Here is a 17837-nt window from a genome sequence, read left to right on the forward strand (position 1 = left end):
GTATAGAGCAACACAAAGAGCTTTAGGATGCACTTTTATATCTCATAATATCTGATTTAAAATAAACCTGTTGGCCCATTGTTATAGGAACTGGACCTGGGTATGTCAATTATTCCATTATTCCAAGCCATGCAAAATCCAAATGAAATCAAGAATGCTGCTCCAAATAGCTAAACGAGTACAGATTTCACAAAAACATTGTTAAAAAGACAAAATTGTAGCACAGAAGGATTTCCCTCTCAGGAAGTACCTTTTTGCTGACCATCCAAGTTAGCATGACCAGGTAGTCATTCTTGAATGTGTGACATTCAAACACTTCATGAATAATGCTTACAGACATTTTTTAACAACCAAGGATCTTTACTCAATGTAAAATAAAGATGTGATTTCTGCGCCTTATACAAACATTCCAAAGATATCCCTAGACTACAGAGAACAACATAAATTGTATTTTAATGTTCCAACAACAGCAATCAAATATTTTCCTTGTATAGCAAATCTTGTTTTACATCCGTTGTTTGAACACTCTGCATTCATATTTGAGCAGGCATTTCACTTTGTTGATTAATGTTGCATGTAATTGTTAAGCACTCAAAGCTTTGTTGCCAGAGATGGGATTAATCAGCTAAGTCTCTCCTTGTTCCAAGATCTAATGTGCATTACTTCTGTGCAGCGCTCCGCAGAGGTGCAGGCACCATGACCCGGTAATAATCGACAGCCTATTCAGACGAAGTGAACACTTGCAACTGCAGATATTTACAATAAGGAATTATTAAAAATAAAGTGCCCAGTAGTCATGCTGAGCATTATTGGTATTTTACCTTCTTCATGACTGGATGGCCTTGCTTCCCAGCAACCTCAAAAAACACCCCCAGTACCTGGAGTACAACAGCCCACGAGGCATGGAATTTGTATGTCAAGCCTTCCTCAACAGCTCTACAAGAAGGAAAATAGATGCAGAATGAGTAAGACTTTTGAAAAGCAGTACATAACAAATATGAACCAATCAAGGTCAATTCAAATTAAATGAGAATACATAATTGTAACACAAAATCAGGAGAGTATGCATAAGAGACTGAAGCTTGCATCACACATTAAGATGTGATTGCCTTCCAAAACAAATTAGGACACAACATACAACATTATATTCTTTTATATCTGATCAGACAGTATTAAAAGTTTAAATGACAGAGGCCAAGAATCTGTAGCACACCTTTTAAGTGATTATGCAGCCTCTCTCTAAAAATGGCACTGTTTCCAAGAGGTGCTAAAGACAGACCAATAAGAGTTCAGTGCACTAGGAGAGGACATGTTCTCCACCAGTTACCAAGAGCACAGAGAAAATTCTTATGCTTCAGATTTTAACTAATACTTAACAACTTGATCAATACTGAGAACTTGAAAAATTGAGACACAGGGATTGAGTAACAAAGGAACGAACACCAAATGTTGGCTATCCACAATGTACATCGTCTTACACTCACCACAATGATATTCATGCCGTCACTCATTAGGGAAAATGTAGGATACCCAGCTTATGAATAGAATTTGATTTGCTACCTCCCCCATTTACACGATGTAACATATCTAAACAAAGTAACCAAACATATAAAGTAATGTGGAGAGGGCCATCGGACAATACTGAAGTCCACCTTGCAGCTTCTTGACTCTTAAAAATGAAAGAAGTCTGACTAACAAAACTTCAAACATTATAGAGGAAGGTCCAAAAACGTTTAAAAATAAATAAATAAAAAAAAAAGAAACGTGACTTGAGACATGTTATCAAACAAGGGGACATTGCCAATCCCATTCTTCCCACGAACACAAGTGTTTTTCACCTGAACATTTTGCAGATATAAAAAGCAGGTCCAGATTTAGGAGTCGAAGAGAATAGTCCAATATCAGCAATACAAGGTGCAACACATTCCTTCAACAGGGCCTGCAGATCAAACAAGGAAAACAACAATTATGCCAACTACTCAAACAAGAGGGGCGCACTGTGCTGCCACTTAATTTTCAGATTTGCAGCAAACCTTCATCAGTTTACATGAAATGAGTTTCACTTGACTACAATTGTGTCACCCGGATATGTAAAAAAAAAAAAAAATTCTCACACCAGATTAGTGTAGGAAGCTGGCTATCTATGGAATTTACCAATGTAAGGGTACAACATGCACATAGTCCAGTCGACCCTTATTGGTTTACAAAGGTTAAGGTAATAATCCTAAATGCTCTGGTAGTGTGGGCGAGCAGTTTAGGATTATCAGAGGGTAGTGCTAAGCATTTGCTGAACACAGTCAATAAATGAGAGACACACTTAAGAACCCAAGACCAATTTTATAACCTGAGGCGTCCGGGGGCAGAGGCGCTGGATGGGTGTCATCCACTCTGGGCCACCTAGAAACAGACTGCAAAGGGGGATTTGGGGACAAGTAGGGGAGCTCCCAAAGGAAGGCACAGTTCATGAGGATCCTAGGAGCAAGGAGGCACAGTCTATGTTCATGGCCCAAACCCCGGGTGCTTGGGTACAGAGGGATTTGGTCCTGCAAGTTAAAAGGTGCTAATAGTGCTTGGCTAGATCTACAAAGGGGGAAGAAAAACAGACAGTCAAGTCACTCTCTTGGGCAGCCCTGTTGGATCAGTTGCCCCTCGGGTGCAGGTAGTTTTTGTGCTTCAGTGCCCTGGGTACTGGAGCTGTGAGTCTCCTGAAGGGGGGAGTGTCTCAAGGCTTGGTAGAAGCATCGGGCTGGTCTGCTGGTCACGCAACAACCTCCTCCTGGAGAGTTGCTCCCACAGGGACCAATTGTCAGCAAACTGTAGGACAGGGCAAAGGCAGTTGGTGCCTGTAGATGCACAGACGTGGCTCCTCCACTCTAAGGGAGATGCTGGTTGTTTGCAAAGTGCTGGCAGCCCTTCAAGGCTTTTAGAAGATGCACAGCTACATGACAAATCATGTCCAGGCGACTGTCAGGACAGCAGCAGGTAGGAAGGGCTTAGCGTCAAAAGACGAGGCTGGTCCTCAGTGCTCACACGGATTGGCTTTTCTTTGTCCTCCTTCTTCAGTCCGATGAATCTAACTTCTTGGTGTCAGAGGGCCACTTAAGCACTCTATTTCGGGGCGTTTAGGGGAGTGTAGGGTAGTAGTCAGTGAGCTACTTACCTCTGAGGTGACCCCCTATATGACCACTTCCTTTGGGGAGTGGGCCTAACCCTGTCCCAGAATATTTAATTACACCAAAAACAAGATGGTGGAACTCTTCCTTTGTGGAGCACATCAGGCTGCCCACCTTAGGGGTGTGACTAGCCTGGTAGTGCAACATGCCTCCTTGCACAGCTAATTTCCCACCTGACCCGAGGCCAAAAGGGCCTCTGGGCAGCGAATGGCATTCCCCAGGTCTGGGCCGCATATCGAAGAGTAGAAGAGGCTTTGAAGCCTCCAATCCAAATATGCTGATTTACAAGCCAGAAAGCTGGAGGAGAGGACAACACCTTCCTTCAGAGCAGGCATTGTTTCTGGCCTCTGAGCATGGGCTCTCACCTCCAGGTGGGGTTAGAAACCAGTCTGTGGTGGTCAATACCAGTCAGCCAGTACACTAAGAGTATGTTTCAGAAGAAACCTCTAAGGTGCCGTGGGGGTGCATGTCATAATAAATCAAATACTGGCATCGGTGTGGATTTTTTAAGCTGAGGTGTTTGATATCAAACACCATAGGTTTCAGTGAAGCCATTATGTAGCTGGGTAACTCGTAATGACAAGTGCCCAGTACATACCTTAAAATAGCTAAGAATCAAGCTAAACATTACAGGGGCACATCTGGTCATGCAGATATGTCCTCATATCAAATATAATGCACCCTGTATTAGGGCTCTACGCCCTGATCTAGGGGTGACTTACATATATTAGATGCAGTGATTTGAGGCATGCCACTCAATGAGTGTGCCATGTTGTGTTTTCACTCATGTCATGCACCATAACACGCACTCTGCAATGTCAGGTTGTGTGCAAAATTCTAGGGGGGGGGGGGCCCTTTAGGGTGCCACAATACATGCTGCAGCCCTTATGGACCATTTCTAGTACCCAGGGTACCATCTACTAAGGACTTCGAAAGGTACTAAAGTGTGTGCAAATAGTACACAATTAGACCTTTGAGGGAAAGCCCAGCGCACCTTGAGTTGGAAAACCTCAGTACCAGTGGCAAAAAGTGGGGGGTGACTGTAAGGAAATGCCTCCTTGGCATGGTTACCCCCTGACTTTTTGCCTTTGCTGATGCTATGTTTTGAATTGAAAGTGTGCGGAGGCCTGCTAACCAGGCCCCAGCACCAGTGTTCTTTCCCTAACCTGTACTTTTGATTCCACAATTGGCACACCCTGGCATCCAGATAAGTCCCTTGTAACTGGTACCTCTGGTACCAAGGGCCCTGATGCCAGGGAAGGTCTCTAAGGGCTGCAGCATGTCTTACGCCACCCTGGAGACCCCTCACTCAGCACAGACACACTACTTGCCAGCTTGTGTGTGCTGGTGAGAACAAAACGAGTAAGTCGACATGGCACTCCCCTCAGGGTGCCATGCCAGCCTCTCACTGCCTATGCAGTATAGGTAAGACACCCCTCTAGCAGGCCTTACAGCCCTAAGGCAGGGTGCACTATACCATAGGTGAGGGCACCAGTGCATGAGCACTGTGCCCCTACAGTGTCTAAGCAAATCCTTAGACATTGTAAGTGCAGGGTAGCCATAAGAGTATATGGTCTGGGAGTCTGTTTTACACGAACTCCACAGCACCATAATGGCTACACTGAAAACTGGGAAGTTTGGTATCAAAATTCTCAGCACAATAAATGCACACTGATACCAAAGTACATTTTATTGTAAAATACACCACAGAGGGCACCTTAGAGGTGCCCCCTGAAACCTAACCGACTATCTGTGTAGGCTGACTGGTTCCAGCAGCCTGCCACACTAGAGACATGTTGCTGGCCCCATGGGGAGAGTGCCTTTGTCACTCTGAGGCCAGTAACAAAGCCTGCACTGGGTGGAGATGCTAACACCTCCCCCAGGCAGGAGCTGTCACACCTGGCGGTGAGCCTCAAAGGCTCACCCCTTTGTCACAGCACCGCAGGACACTCCAGCTTAGTGGAGTTGCCCGCCTCCTCCGGCCACGGCCCCCACTTTTGGCGGCAAGGCTGGAGGAAACCAAGAAAACAACAAGGAGGAGTCACTGGCCAGTCAGGACAGCCCCTAAGGTGTCCTGAGCTGAAGTGACTAACTTTTAGAAATCCTCCATCTTGCAGATGGAGGATCCCCCCAATAGGATTAGGGATGTGACCCCCTCCCCTTGGGAGGAGGCACAAAGAGGGTGTACTCACCCTCAGGGCTAGTAGCCATTGGCTACTAACCCCCCAGACCTAAACACGCCCTTAAATTTAGTATTTAAGGGCCTTCCCTGAACCTAGAATTTAGATTCCTGCAACTAACAAGAAGAAGGACTGCTGAGCTGACAAACCCCTGCAGAGGAAGAACAGAAGACACCAACTGCCTTGGCCCCAGACTTACCGGCCTGTCTCCTGCCTTCCAAAGAAACCTGCTCCAGCGACGCTTTCCAAGGGACCAGCAACCTCTGAATCCTCTGAGGACTGCCCTGCTTCGAAAAAGACAAGAAACTCCCGAGGACAGCGGCACTGCTCCAAAAGAACTGCAACTTTGTTACAAGGAGCAGATTTAAAGACCCCTGCAACTCCCCGCAAGAAGCGTGAGACTTGCAACACTGCACCCGGCGACCCCGACTCGACTGGTGGAGAACAACCAACTCAGGGAGGACCCTCCGGCGACTCTACGACTGTGAGTAACCAAAGTTGTCCCCCCTGAGCCCCCACAGCGACGCCTGCAGAGGGAATCCCCAGGCTCCCCCTGACCGCGACTGTCTGAACTCCATTTCCCGACGGCTGGAAAAGACCCTGCACCCGCAGCCCCCAGCCCCTAAAGAAACAGAACTTCTGTGCAGGAGTGACCCCCCAGGAGGCCCTCTCCCTTGCCCAGGTGGTGGCTACCCCGAGGAGCCCCCCCCCTTGCCTGCCTGCATCGCTGAAGAGACCCCTTGGTCTCCCATTGAAAACTAAAGGAAACCCGACGCTTGTGTGCACACTACCCGGCCGCCCCCGCGCTGCTGAGGGTGTACTTTCTGTGTGGACTTGTGTCCCCCCCCCGGTGCCCTACAAAACCCCCCCTGGTCTCCCCTCCGAAGACGCGGGTATTTAACTGCTGGCAGACTGGAACCGGGGCACCCCCCTTCTCTCCATTGAAGCCTATGTGTTTTGGGCACCTCTTTGACCTTTGCACCTGACCGGCCCTGAGCTGCTGGTGTGATAACTTTGGGGTTGCTCTGAACCCCCAACGGTGGGCTACCTTGGACCAAAAACTGAAACCTGTAAGTGATTTACTTACCTGTGAAATCTAACAAAACTTTACCTCCCCAAGGAACTGTAAAAATTGCACTGTGTCCACTTTTAAAACAGCTTATTGTGTTTTATGTAAAAAGTATACATGCTAAAGTAATGATTCAAAGTTCCTAGAGTACTTACCTGCAATACCTTTCAAATGAGATATTACATGTAAAATTTGAACCTGTGGTTCTTAAAATAAACTAAGAAAATATATTTTTCTATAACAAAACCTATTGGCTGGATTTGTCTCTGAGTGTGTGTACCTCATTTATTGTCTATGTGTATGTACAACAAATGCTTAACACTACTCCTTGGATAAGCCTACTGCTCGACCACACTACCACAAAATAGAGCATTAGTATTATCTCTTTTTACCACTATTTTACCTCTAAGGGGAACCCTTGGACTCTGTGCATGCTATTCCTTACTTTGAAATAGCACATACAGAGCCAACTTCCTACAGTGACCATGTCAAAAGAGTCGCTTTCCTGCGATCAGTTCAAAAGGGGTAAAGGGGAATAAATGCCTTCCAAGAAGCTGTCTTGAGGCTGGGCACATGCCCAAACCATCTAATGGGCTCACATAAGGTAATATCACATAAGATTAAATCAGACCACGATTGTACACCACTGTGAAATATGTTCTCTCAAAATGTGAGCATAAAAATACGATTGGTTCGGCATATTTAATGTATTATACAAACAACAGATCAACTTCACTCACAGAAAGTAGCAATTACATAGTACCAACATTTCCTGAAAACCCCCCACACCATTGAAAACGCTCTCTAAGTCGAGCAGAGAAACGTCCTAGTTGGTCTGGCAGCTCTCAGACCACTCACAATTAACTGTATTACTTATAAATCACTCTCCGGCCAAGAGTTTATTTAGATACAATCTTCCCATCAATGTAAAGATAACTTGTAAGGAATGATGCTGAAGACTGATGCTGCTAGTTTTTCACCTCAGAGTGCACCAAGGCCTGTTACCCAGAACTCAGTGCCTATGCCTATGCCTGTGCCCTTATCCTTAAGCTGATATGTCGAACTGAATCAGACCCATTAGCTCAGCTAACTTACCTGTAAGTCCCTAGGAAACCATATGCAGGGCATTTAGGGTAAAGGGTTCCCCCAGGGATTGCAGCACTGGTTGTGTCACCCTGGGTGGGACAAGAGTAAAACTAGACTCCCAGCCCACCATTTGCAGGTTGAAAGAGCAGTTCTAACTGCTAGCCTGACTTTGCAATTTAAAGCAACGTCAAAGCCAGACTTTCCCACCCCACCCAGGTATATGTGTAAGTCAGCCCTATGACAGAACTATAGAGTCCTAAGGCAGGGTGCAACATATCCCATGGGCAGAACATGTCATTTACATGTTCTGATAGCAAAGATGTGAAACTGCATTTTTACAGTGGAAAAGCTTGGTCACCCAAATGGCGAATGCATTTACACAGTGATCCCTCAGCTGTGCTAACTCTGGAACAGCACAACCATAGTGGGTCATCCAAGGTATCAAATAGCTTGCTACCTTAAGCATGGCTGGATTCTCTCAGGTCGAAATTTAGGTAACAAGTTGCAGTATGCCCCTTTAGCAAAGTAGCTACTTTGTTGCCATTAGACCCCTGTGGGGTTTTGTCGCTGAGACAGCTTTCTGTCCTCCTTGGGGAGACATACTAATGAGGAAGTGTCATCTCCCTCCTGCAAGAAGCCACAAGGGTGTTGGCCCATAAGGAGCGCTTGAAAGAAGAAGTCGCCTTTGAAGGCCAAATGGGAACACTTGGGAGAGGGACTCCGCTATTGCTTAGCAGACAGGTTGGCACTTGGGACAGGAGAGGATAAACCAGTTGCCAAACAGGTTTTCCTTAGGCGTGCTTCCCCCTTGATAGTCACACCTATGGGTTAGGCTAGAGAGCTCCACATGGCGGAAGAGGGGTCCTGCTAAACAGAGTGGACAGAATGGTGCATCCTGGGATGTCAAGATGCCACACTTCGCAGGAAGTAGTCATTAAGTGGGAGGGCACCTGGTAGCCCATTGGCTACCAACTGCCTCCTGCCCAGAGGGCATTTTCTGAGCTTAAGTAGGGCACCCATGGCACCCCAAACTCAGATCTCAACTGCACTGTAAGAAGGGCCAAAGAAGGACTGCCCTGCTGCACTGTGGAACCAGCAAAGAGGTTGCACCAGCGTGGACTGCACCTGCTGAATCTAGTGGCTAGCAAAGGACAAGGATTGTTCCCGCTGTGTCCTGCTCGAGAAGAAATCTTCTCCAGAGTCCTGCAAAAACCAAGAGACTCAAAGGGTCAGTGAGCTTGCCTCGTGTTCACAGCACAGGAATACAACAGCTGAGAAGACTGTTGGGTCAAGATGGTAGCCCAGAATCTTTAACCTGCAGCCAACCCTTGCCTGCAGCACCAGGGACCAGAACTAGATGCACAAAGTTGCATCCGAGATCGCTGAGACCTAGGTTGTTGTGGGAGTTCAGCCGAGATCCACAGGGGAAGAGTTACCAACCTAGGAAGGATTGGCCTGTGACCGCAATACTGGGCCACTGGTAGTCCAGCGGCTACTAGACTTCTGCCAGCACCAAGAAGATTTCAAGGGATGTAGATCCTGTGACCAGGACCACCTCACCTTCTTAGTCCTTGGACCAAGGAATAGTTACAGGAAGACCCCCAATGACCACATTGCATCCACAGCATTCTTTGAACATCTTCCTCATCCTTAAACCCTTGCATCAGGACCATTTCCACAGGAATACCGTGCAAAGAATAAACGTACCTGGAACTGACTTAAGACTGCATCAAATGCTGGAGTAACCATTTCGGAAGACCTTGTTGGTCCCCTACTGGAATTGGTCACCTAGAGTGACTCCAAGTGACCCCATTACAGCTAGCCCACGTTTTTTGTTGAACGTTTCTAAGAGTCAAATTTGTTGAATTTGCCAAAGCATGGTTGAGTGAAATGATTTGATTAGTTATATCTTGTAAATTCCATATCTCTGGAACCCTCCAGTAGCTCTTTTTGCTGTGGAATCTCAAAAGACATAAAAATACAGTTTATTTTTATAAAATGGTGACGGATTTTGTTGGTGTCTTGATGATTTCCTATTCAATTGTTTTGGTTCTGTTTAAATGCTTTACACTTGTTCCTTTGTGTAAGCCTTGCTGCTCAGAGCCATCTAACACTCAAATTCCACTTAGCAGCACTAACTCACATACAAATCCCTCACCAAAAACAACTACACCAATATCCCCTCTCATTATTCCACAAAAACAATACCGACCACAAACATCAGCACATCAAAGCAACACAAACTTACATTACACTCATCGTCATACCCACTCCCACCCCCAGGACTAAACAAAGGATACAAATTGCATCCTATCTCCACCCCTACCCCCCCCCCCCCAACTCTTCACAAACACCTACCTCAAGCACCCCAACCCAGCAACTTTCATTCACTCGCCTCTCCTCCATTGCACAATTTAGAGCCTTACATCATGATCCACATGCTACTCCACTACCCCAACCACACTAAACAAACGCAAACATAATATAAAACATGCCACTCATAGCAACCACGCATCCCCTTGTCTGTTACATAATAAAACTACCCTACAAAAGGCACTACACTCCTCATGGCTCTCTCAGCCACCAAGTCCAACACACACACACCCACCCACCCACCCACCCACCCACACACACACACACACACACACCCACACACACACACCCACCCACCCACCCCTTAACCTGCTGGAAGAGGAACACTATATTGAAGAGCAAGACTATTGTGAGCCTCAAACAGTTATCACAACTAGCAACACTCCTTCAAGCTCACATTACACTACTTACACTTCTACTAAACAAAACAACACTAACACACCTGATCTAAACTGCCAGCTCATAAATGCTCGATCACTCTCAAAAAACAAGCACCACATCTACGACCTGCTCACAGACACACAACCTGACTTACTATTCATTACAGAATCCTGGTTGGGAGATGACATGGCCCCAGTGTTGCACGAAGCCCTTCCTCCGGGCTATCAAACCATCACACAAAACCATATAGGCAAGAGAGGAGGTGGACTAGCTATTATATTCAAACAGGCAATAAACCTCAGTAAAACAGACAACATCTCCATACAAGGTTGTGAAGCCCTCCTTACCAGATGCCACCCTACTCCAACTTCCTCCTGTAACTTTCTCCTCCTTTACAGACCTCCACCTAACAACTCCACTTTCCCAGATGCTTTTCTCGACACAGTCTCAAACCTTATTACACTATACTCCAATCTATGCATTCTTGGGGATCTAAACATTTGGTTTGACAAACCCAATATGCCCCATCCAAAAGCTATCACCACTGGCCTACTCGCATTGAACCTACATCAGATTGTACACAATCCCACACACATCGCTGGTAACATCCTAGATGTCATTTTTGCTAAACCTGAACACGTTACTATTCATAGCATCACACCAACCACCTGGTCAGACCACCATATGATAACTTTCCGACATACAACTCCAAAAATCAACACACCCCACAACTATTTACATACATACATACACCTATCGACCATGGAGAAAACTCAATTTGGATCACTTAGAAACACAACTAACAGCAAACACAGATCTAGATACAATTAATTCTGTACCAAAACGTTATGAGCGGCTACAGGAAGCTTTTGATGTCCTAATACCACTCAGAAAAACTAAACAGGACAAAAGAAAACCAACACCTTGGAGAAACACAGAACTTAAAAAGATAAAGCAACAAATCAGAAAGTTGCAGCGGACCTGGCTCAAAACAAACAGTCAAGACAAACTGCAGCTACACAAACTTAACAGGATATACAAATCATCAATCAAAAAAGCTAAAAAAAGATACTACTCAGACAGAATTCAAAATGCTCAATTTACAACCAAGGAATTTTATAAAATTCTCAATGAATTTTGAAAACCTACATGCATGGAAGGCATTCATCCCACCACTCAAGATTTCACAAACAAATTGGCAACTCACTACACAACCAAGGCAGACACATTGGACTCCTACTTAAAACAGAAGAAAACCATTAGCACCAACCCCTTTACTAAAATACCCTTTAAGAATAAACCATCCCAACCTCTACAGTCCTTCAAACAAATATCCCAGGATGAATTTATGTATTTGGTCAAAGCAAGCAGACCTTCTGGTTGCCCTGCTGACCCTTGCCCACCACAAATCTTCAAGAACATCCTGCTATCTACTTCTGCTGCCACACCTGTAAGAAGAATCATCAACAACTCTTCAACTTCAGGAACTTTTCCTGCAGACCTGAAAAAGGCATACATACAACCATTATTAAAGAAAACAAACCTAGACCCGCAAGACCCCAACTACAGACCAATCACAAATGGACCTTTCCTGGGCAAATTGATAGAAAGAGCAGCATTCGCCCAGATGTCACAATTCATTGAAGACAATTCTATACTTTCAGACTTCCAAACTGGATTCCGCCCAGGAAGAAGCACTGAATCGGCACTCATGGCAATCTGGGACGACCTTAAAAACTCAGTCGACCGAAATGGAGTTGCTGCACTACTTCTCTTGGACCTCTCAGCTGCCTTTGATACGGTTGACCATGATACCCTAACTCAAAGACTCCACGAAGCAGGCATACAAGGGATTGCTCTCGACTGGATTACTTCTTATCTCCAAAAAAGAGCGAATATCATCCACTCACCCCCCTTCACGTCCGAACCCAACCTCACAAAAGCAGGGGTCCCCCAAGGGTCAATCATCTCACCTTTGCTTTTCAACATCTACATGATATCTTTACCAGAACTGATCAATGATTTCCATCTCACATGCTACAACTATGCAGATGACACACAAATACTACTTAAATTAGAAGACCCCAAAAACATTGAAAACTCACAAATCTTCAGTTGCCTCAGAGCCGTTGATCAGTGGATGACCTGGAGCCATCTCAAACTAAATACCTCCAAAACAGAAATACTCATATGTGGTGACTGGAAAAATTATGACCCTCTGTGCCTCTGGCCTGACGATCTCGGACCACCTCCTCAATTATCCAAGGAAGTTAAAAACCTAGGAATCACCATGGATTCCAAGTTAACTATGAATGCCCAAGTGGACAAATTAGCACGAACAAGCTCCATCACCTTAAAGACTTTACAACGCATCTTCCCCCACCTCGGATTTCCACACAAGGTGCAAGCTACTATCTCGCTTGTACTATCCAAACTGGATTATGCCAATAGCCTCTACCATGGATCATCTCTATCTGTTATGAAAAAACTACAACGTATCCAGAATTCCGCAGCCAGGCTACTACTACATATAAAGCCACAAGCCCACATCTCCCCTGCCTTGAGAGCACTACACTGGTTACCCGTTGCCAGAATATGCACTTTCAAGCTGCTTTGCATCACCCACAAAGCTATACATGGAACAGGACCGCTTTTTATCAGAAAGAAAATTACCAAATACATCCAACAAAGAACCCTCTGCTCAAGACTGGCACCCCGCCTTAGAACACCACCATACAAGAAAAAGACTATAGGTGGTACATCCTTCTCCGTCCAAGCAGCCAAACTATGGAATTCATTACCCCCAACTATAAGAGCCACAGATAACTTTGTCTTCAGAAAACTACTCAAGAGTTGGCTCTTTCCTTCATAACCACTTTTTTCAAACAACTATGAACTGCATATGCCTATGTGGATAAATATTTTTTTCAGATTATATGTGTATTTCTATTAATTTATAGTTTCTTTGGAAAATATGTATTGCTACTGTCATAACAATAAAATACACACACACACACTCTTTAAACCTGTCTGACTAACTATTTTTTACCCATGATTCTAATTATGTAGTGTGTGTGTGTGTGTGTGTGTGTGTGTGTGTGTGTGTGTGTGTGTGTGTGTGTGTGTGTGTGTGTGTGTGTGTGTGTGTGTGTGTGTGTGTGTGTGTACATATTTATATGTGTATGTATGTGTATATGTTGTTTCTGTGCTTGGCATGTTCGTGGATCTTGCATGGCTCCTGGTTTTTTGGGTTGTTATACTAGATATCTATGAATTCCTGCTCTCATCTTATCACACTTATCTACTCATCACTCTTATGTCATGTCTCTATCAAACTATCCTCCATTCTCACTCTGACTCATCCCAAATCTCTTCTACCACTTTCATCTCCTAAATATCTCTGCCTAAGCTCTTCCCTCCACCTCCACATCTAACTCACTAAACCTCACTCTACCTCTGTTACCTCCCACACAACCCTACTAAATTCTCCTGCATTCATCTCACCCTGCTACTAAGCTCTCCCTAACCCTTCCACATACTCGTCCCCCTTCGCCCCCCCTTTATTCATCCCAAGCCTTTGGGTTGAGTAAATGAAGGATATACTCCCAATTAGCACTTCTGGATTTCTTTCCTCCTCCACCCCTCCATTACTCCATTACTCCAGTCAATCTAACTAACAAACTCTCATATCCGCGGCTCAAATTAACTCATAATAATACTAAAACTGTACTCATTATTAAACGATACTAATCCATCACTAATTCTTGTTGGGTTCCGGAGTAGCATGCTACTCATCGAAAATCGCTTCGATACCTCGTCAGGAGTAGTAAGCGCTATATAAATACGATTACATTACAATACAATACAATAACTAACCAGGATTGAGCTGATGTTTTGACAGATGAAACCCAAGGGTCCTAAAGGGGTGGGTGAGTTATTACATAGTGAGGTCGCACAACCACACCATATAATACACCCATTTCCTCAAAACACTGTATGAATTTAGACAGGGAGCACATTCTTTGAAGGAGGAAAGTAGTATGAAGCATATACATGAATGGCGCACTCCTCTTGTTCCTGTGAAGATCTTTTTTTTTGCTCTGACAATTCTGCATTTCTTTAGGTGGAACTGATTTAATCCTACACAAATCATTCCCTTAAATGTAGGTGTTTCCACCTTATAGAGAAGTTGCAGTTATGTTTATCACATACTAATTTACCCACTCAGTGCTTCTGGGATAGAAAGGAACAACTACTGAAGCTTACAACTGTAAACACTGTTGGATTTAAGTTATCTTTTTGTATCTTAGTCACTATATTGGTCATTATCAAGCAAACAAAATGTTTAAATAGATTGGGCAGACACAAACAAATCTTTAGACGACCAGTACAAACTTGCATTTTTATTGGAAAATTGCTTAGGACATTAAAAATGTTTTATACTTGTAAGTATTGCCGTATTTCAAGACCTACATCTGTATTTTCTTTTATTGCTGGTTTTATAGCTCAACCAAATTACAAAATACTGACAAGGGGATCATTCAAACCCTACTGCATTTATAAATAGATGTGACCAATGATATATACATAGAGATATCTCTTAGTACTGAGCATCAAAGTAATGAAGAAAAAAATTCAATATTCTGGTGCATACAAGAAAATGAAAATGTCACTTACTCAGTGTACATCTGTTCGTGGCATCAGTCGCTGAGATTCACATGGTCTGCATTAGCTCGCCATCTGGTGTTGGGTCGGAGTGTTACAAGTTGTTTTTCTTCGAAGAAGTGTTTTCGAGTCACTGGACCGAGTGGCTCCTCCTTCTGTGCTTACTGCGCATGGGCGTCGACTCCATCTTCGATTGTTTTCCCCGCAGAGGGTGAGGTAGGAGTTGTACTATAGTAATAGTGCCCGCGCAATGAAATGTGTAAGTATGTACCTATTAAAGGTTTAAATAATATATATACAAATGTACAAAATTGAAGGTAACTTCTGAACTGCTACAGGCTTCCGGGGAGGTGGGTGGGCCCATGTGAATCTCAGCGACTGATGCCACGAACAGATGTACACTGGGTAAGTGACATTTTCAGTTCGATGGCATCTGTCGCTGTAGATACACATGGTCTGCATAGACTAGTAAGCAGTTATTTCCCCATAAGCGGTGGATTAGCCTGTAGGAGTAGAAGTTGTCTGAAATAGAGTTCTTAATACAGCTTGACCTACTGCGGCTTGTTGTGCGGATAGCACATCTATACAGTAGTGTTTGGTGAATGTGTGAGGCGTAGACCATGTGGCTGCCTTACATATTTCATGCATTGGGATGTTTCCTAAAAAGGCCATTGAAGCACCTTTTTTCCTGGTTGAATGTGCCCTGGGAGTAATGGGCAGTTGTCTTTTTGCTTTAAGGTAGCAGATTTGGATGCATTTAACAATCCATCTGGCTATACCTTGTTTTGATATTGGGTTACCTGCATGAGGTTTTTGGAATGCAATAAATAGCTGTTTAGTCTTTCTGATGTTCTTTGTTCTGTCAATGTAGTACATTAATGCTCTTTTGACATCTAATGTATGTAGTGCTCTTTCAGCCACAGAATCTGGCTGGGGGAAAAAAACAGGTAGTTCTACCGTTTGATTTAGATGGAACGGTGAAATAACTTTTGGTAAAAATTTTGGATTAGGTCGTAGGACGAACTTATTTTTATGTATTTGTATAAAAGGTTCCTGTGTTGTGAACGCTTGAATTTCACTTACTCTTCTCAGAGATGTAATGGCGATGAGAAAGGCAACTTTCCAGGTTAGGAATTGTATTCCGCAAGAGTGCATGGGTTCGAAAGGTGGGCCCATGAGTCTTGTTAGGACCACGTTTAGGTTCCATGAAGGAACAGGTGGTGTTCTTGGTGGTATAATTCTTTTAAGACCTTCTATGAATGCTTTGATGACTGGTATCCTATACAAGGAAGTTGAATAGGTAGTCTGCAGGTATGCAGATATTGCTGCAAGGTGTATTTTAATAGAAGAGAAGGCTAGCCTTGCTTTTTGTAAATGGAGCAAGTAATTTATTATATGTTTTGGAGTTGCGTCTAGTGGTTGTATCTGATTATGATGGCAGTAACAAACAAATCTTTTCCACTTACTTGCGTAGCAGTGTCTAGTGGATGGCCTTCTGGCCTGCTTTATGACCTCCATACACTCTTGGCTAAGTTGTAAGTGTCCGAATTCTAGGATTTCAGGAGCCAGATTGCTAGATTCAGCGATGCTGGATCTGGGTGTCTGATCTGTTGGTTGTGTTGCGTTAACAGATCTGGTTTGTTCGGCAGTTTGATGTGGGGTACTACAGAAAGATCTAGCAGTGTTGTGTACCAGGGTTGTCTTGCCCACGTTGGTGCTATTAAAATGAGTTTGAGTTTGTTTTGACTCAATTTGTTCACTAGATAAGGGAGGAGAGGGAGAGGAGGAAAAGCGTAAGCAAATATTCCTGACCAGTTCATCCATAGGGCATTGCCTTGGGATTGCTTGTGTGGGTATCTGGACGCGAAGTTTTGGCATTTTGCGTTCTCTTTTGTTGCAAATAAGTCTATCTGAGGTGTTCCCCAGAGTGTGAAGTAGGTGTTCAGAATTGTTGGGTGGATTTCCCATTCGTGGACTTGTTGGTGATCTCGAGAAAGATTGTCTGCCAGTTGATTCTGGATCCCTGGAATAAACTGTGCTATGAGGCGAATTTGATGGTGGATTGCCCACTTCCATATGTTTTGAGCTAATAAGCTTAACTGCGTTGAATGTGTCCCTCCTTGTTTGTTTAGATAATACATCGTTGTCATGTTGTCTGTTTTGACAAGGATGTATTTGTGGGTTATGATTGGTTGGAAAGCTTTTAGTGCTTGAAAAACTGCTAATAATTCTAGATGATTTATATGCAGTTTTGTTTGATGTATGTTCCATTGTCCTCTTATGGTGTGTTGATTGAGATGTGCTCCCCACCCTGTCATGGAAGCATCTGTTGTTATTACGTACTGTGGCACTGGGTCTTGGAAAGGCCGCCCTTTGTTTAAATTTATACTGTTCCACCATAGAAGCGAGAGGTAAGTTTGGCGGTCTATTAACACCAGATCTAGAAGGTGACCCTGTGCTTGAGACCACTGTGAGGCTAGGCATTGTTGTAAGGGCCTCATGTGCAGTCTTGCGTTTGGGACAATGGCTATGCATGAGGACATCATGCCTAGGAGCTGTAGTATTGTTCTTGCTTGTATTGTTTGATTTGGAGACATGTGTTGAATGACTCTGTTGAAATTGTGAATTCTTTGTGGAGTTGGCGTTGCTACTCCTTTTGTCGTGTTTATTATGGCTCCTAGATATTGCTGTACTTTGCTTGGCTGAATGTTGGATTTTGCAAAGTTGACGGTGAACCCTAGTTTGTAGAGGGTTTGTATGACTTGATTTGTGTGGTTTGAGCATTGTGTGAGCGAACTGGTTTTGATTAGCCAGTCATCTAGATACGGGAATACATGTATTTGCTGCCTTCTGATGTGTGCAGCGACTACTGCTAGGCATTTTGTGAATACCCTTGGAGCGGTTGTTAAA

General features: G+C 44.1%; 1 protein-coding gene across 1 annotated transcript in view; it reads right to left on the reverse strand.

Annotated features, from left to right (window-relative positions):
• RRP12 (ribosomal RNA processing 12 homolog) overlaps positions 1 to 17837 on the reverse strand; it is a 682638-nt gene that overhangs the window by 523059 nt on the left and 141742 nt on the right. The window contains exons 12-13 of the mRNA XM_069239610.1: positions 1839 to 1939; positions 822 to 936 (exon numbers count right to left, since the gene is read on the reverse strand). Coding sequence (XP_069095711.1) covers positions 822 to 936; positions 1839 to 1939 — 216 coding nt within the window. The remainder of the gene's footprint in view (positions 1 to 821; positions 937 to 1838; positions 1940 to 17837) is intronic.

Source organism: Pleurodeles waltl, chromosome 6 (genome assembly GCF_031143425.1).
Source record: "Pleurodeles waltl isolate 20211129_DDA chromosome 6, aPleWal1.hap1.20221129, whole genome shotgun sequence".
Classification (NCBI taxonomy): Eukaryota; Metazoa; Chordata; class Amphibia; order Caudata; family Salamandridae; genus Pleurodeles; species Pleurodeles waltl.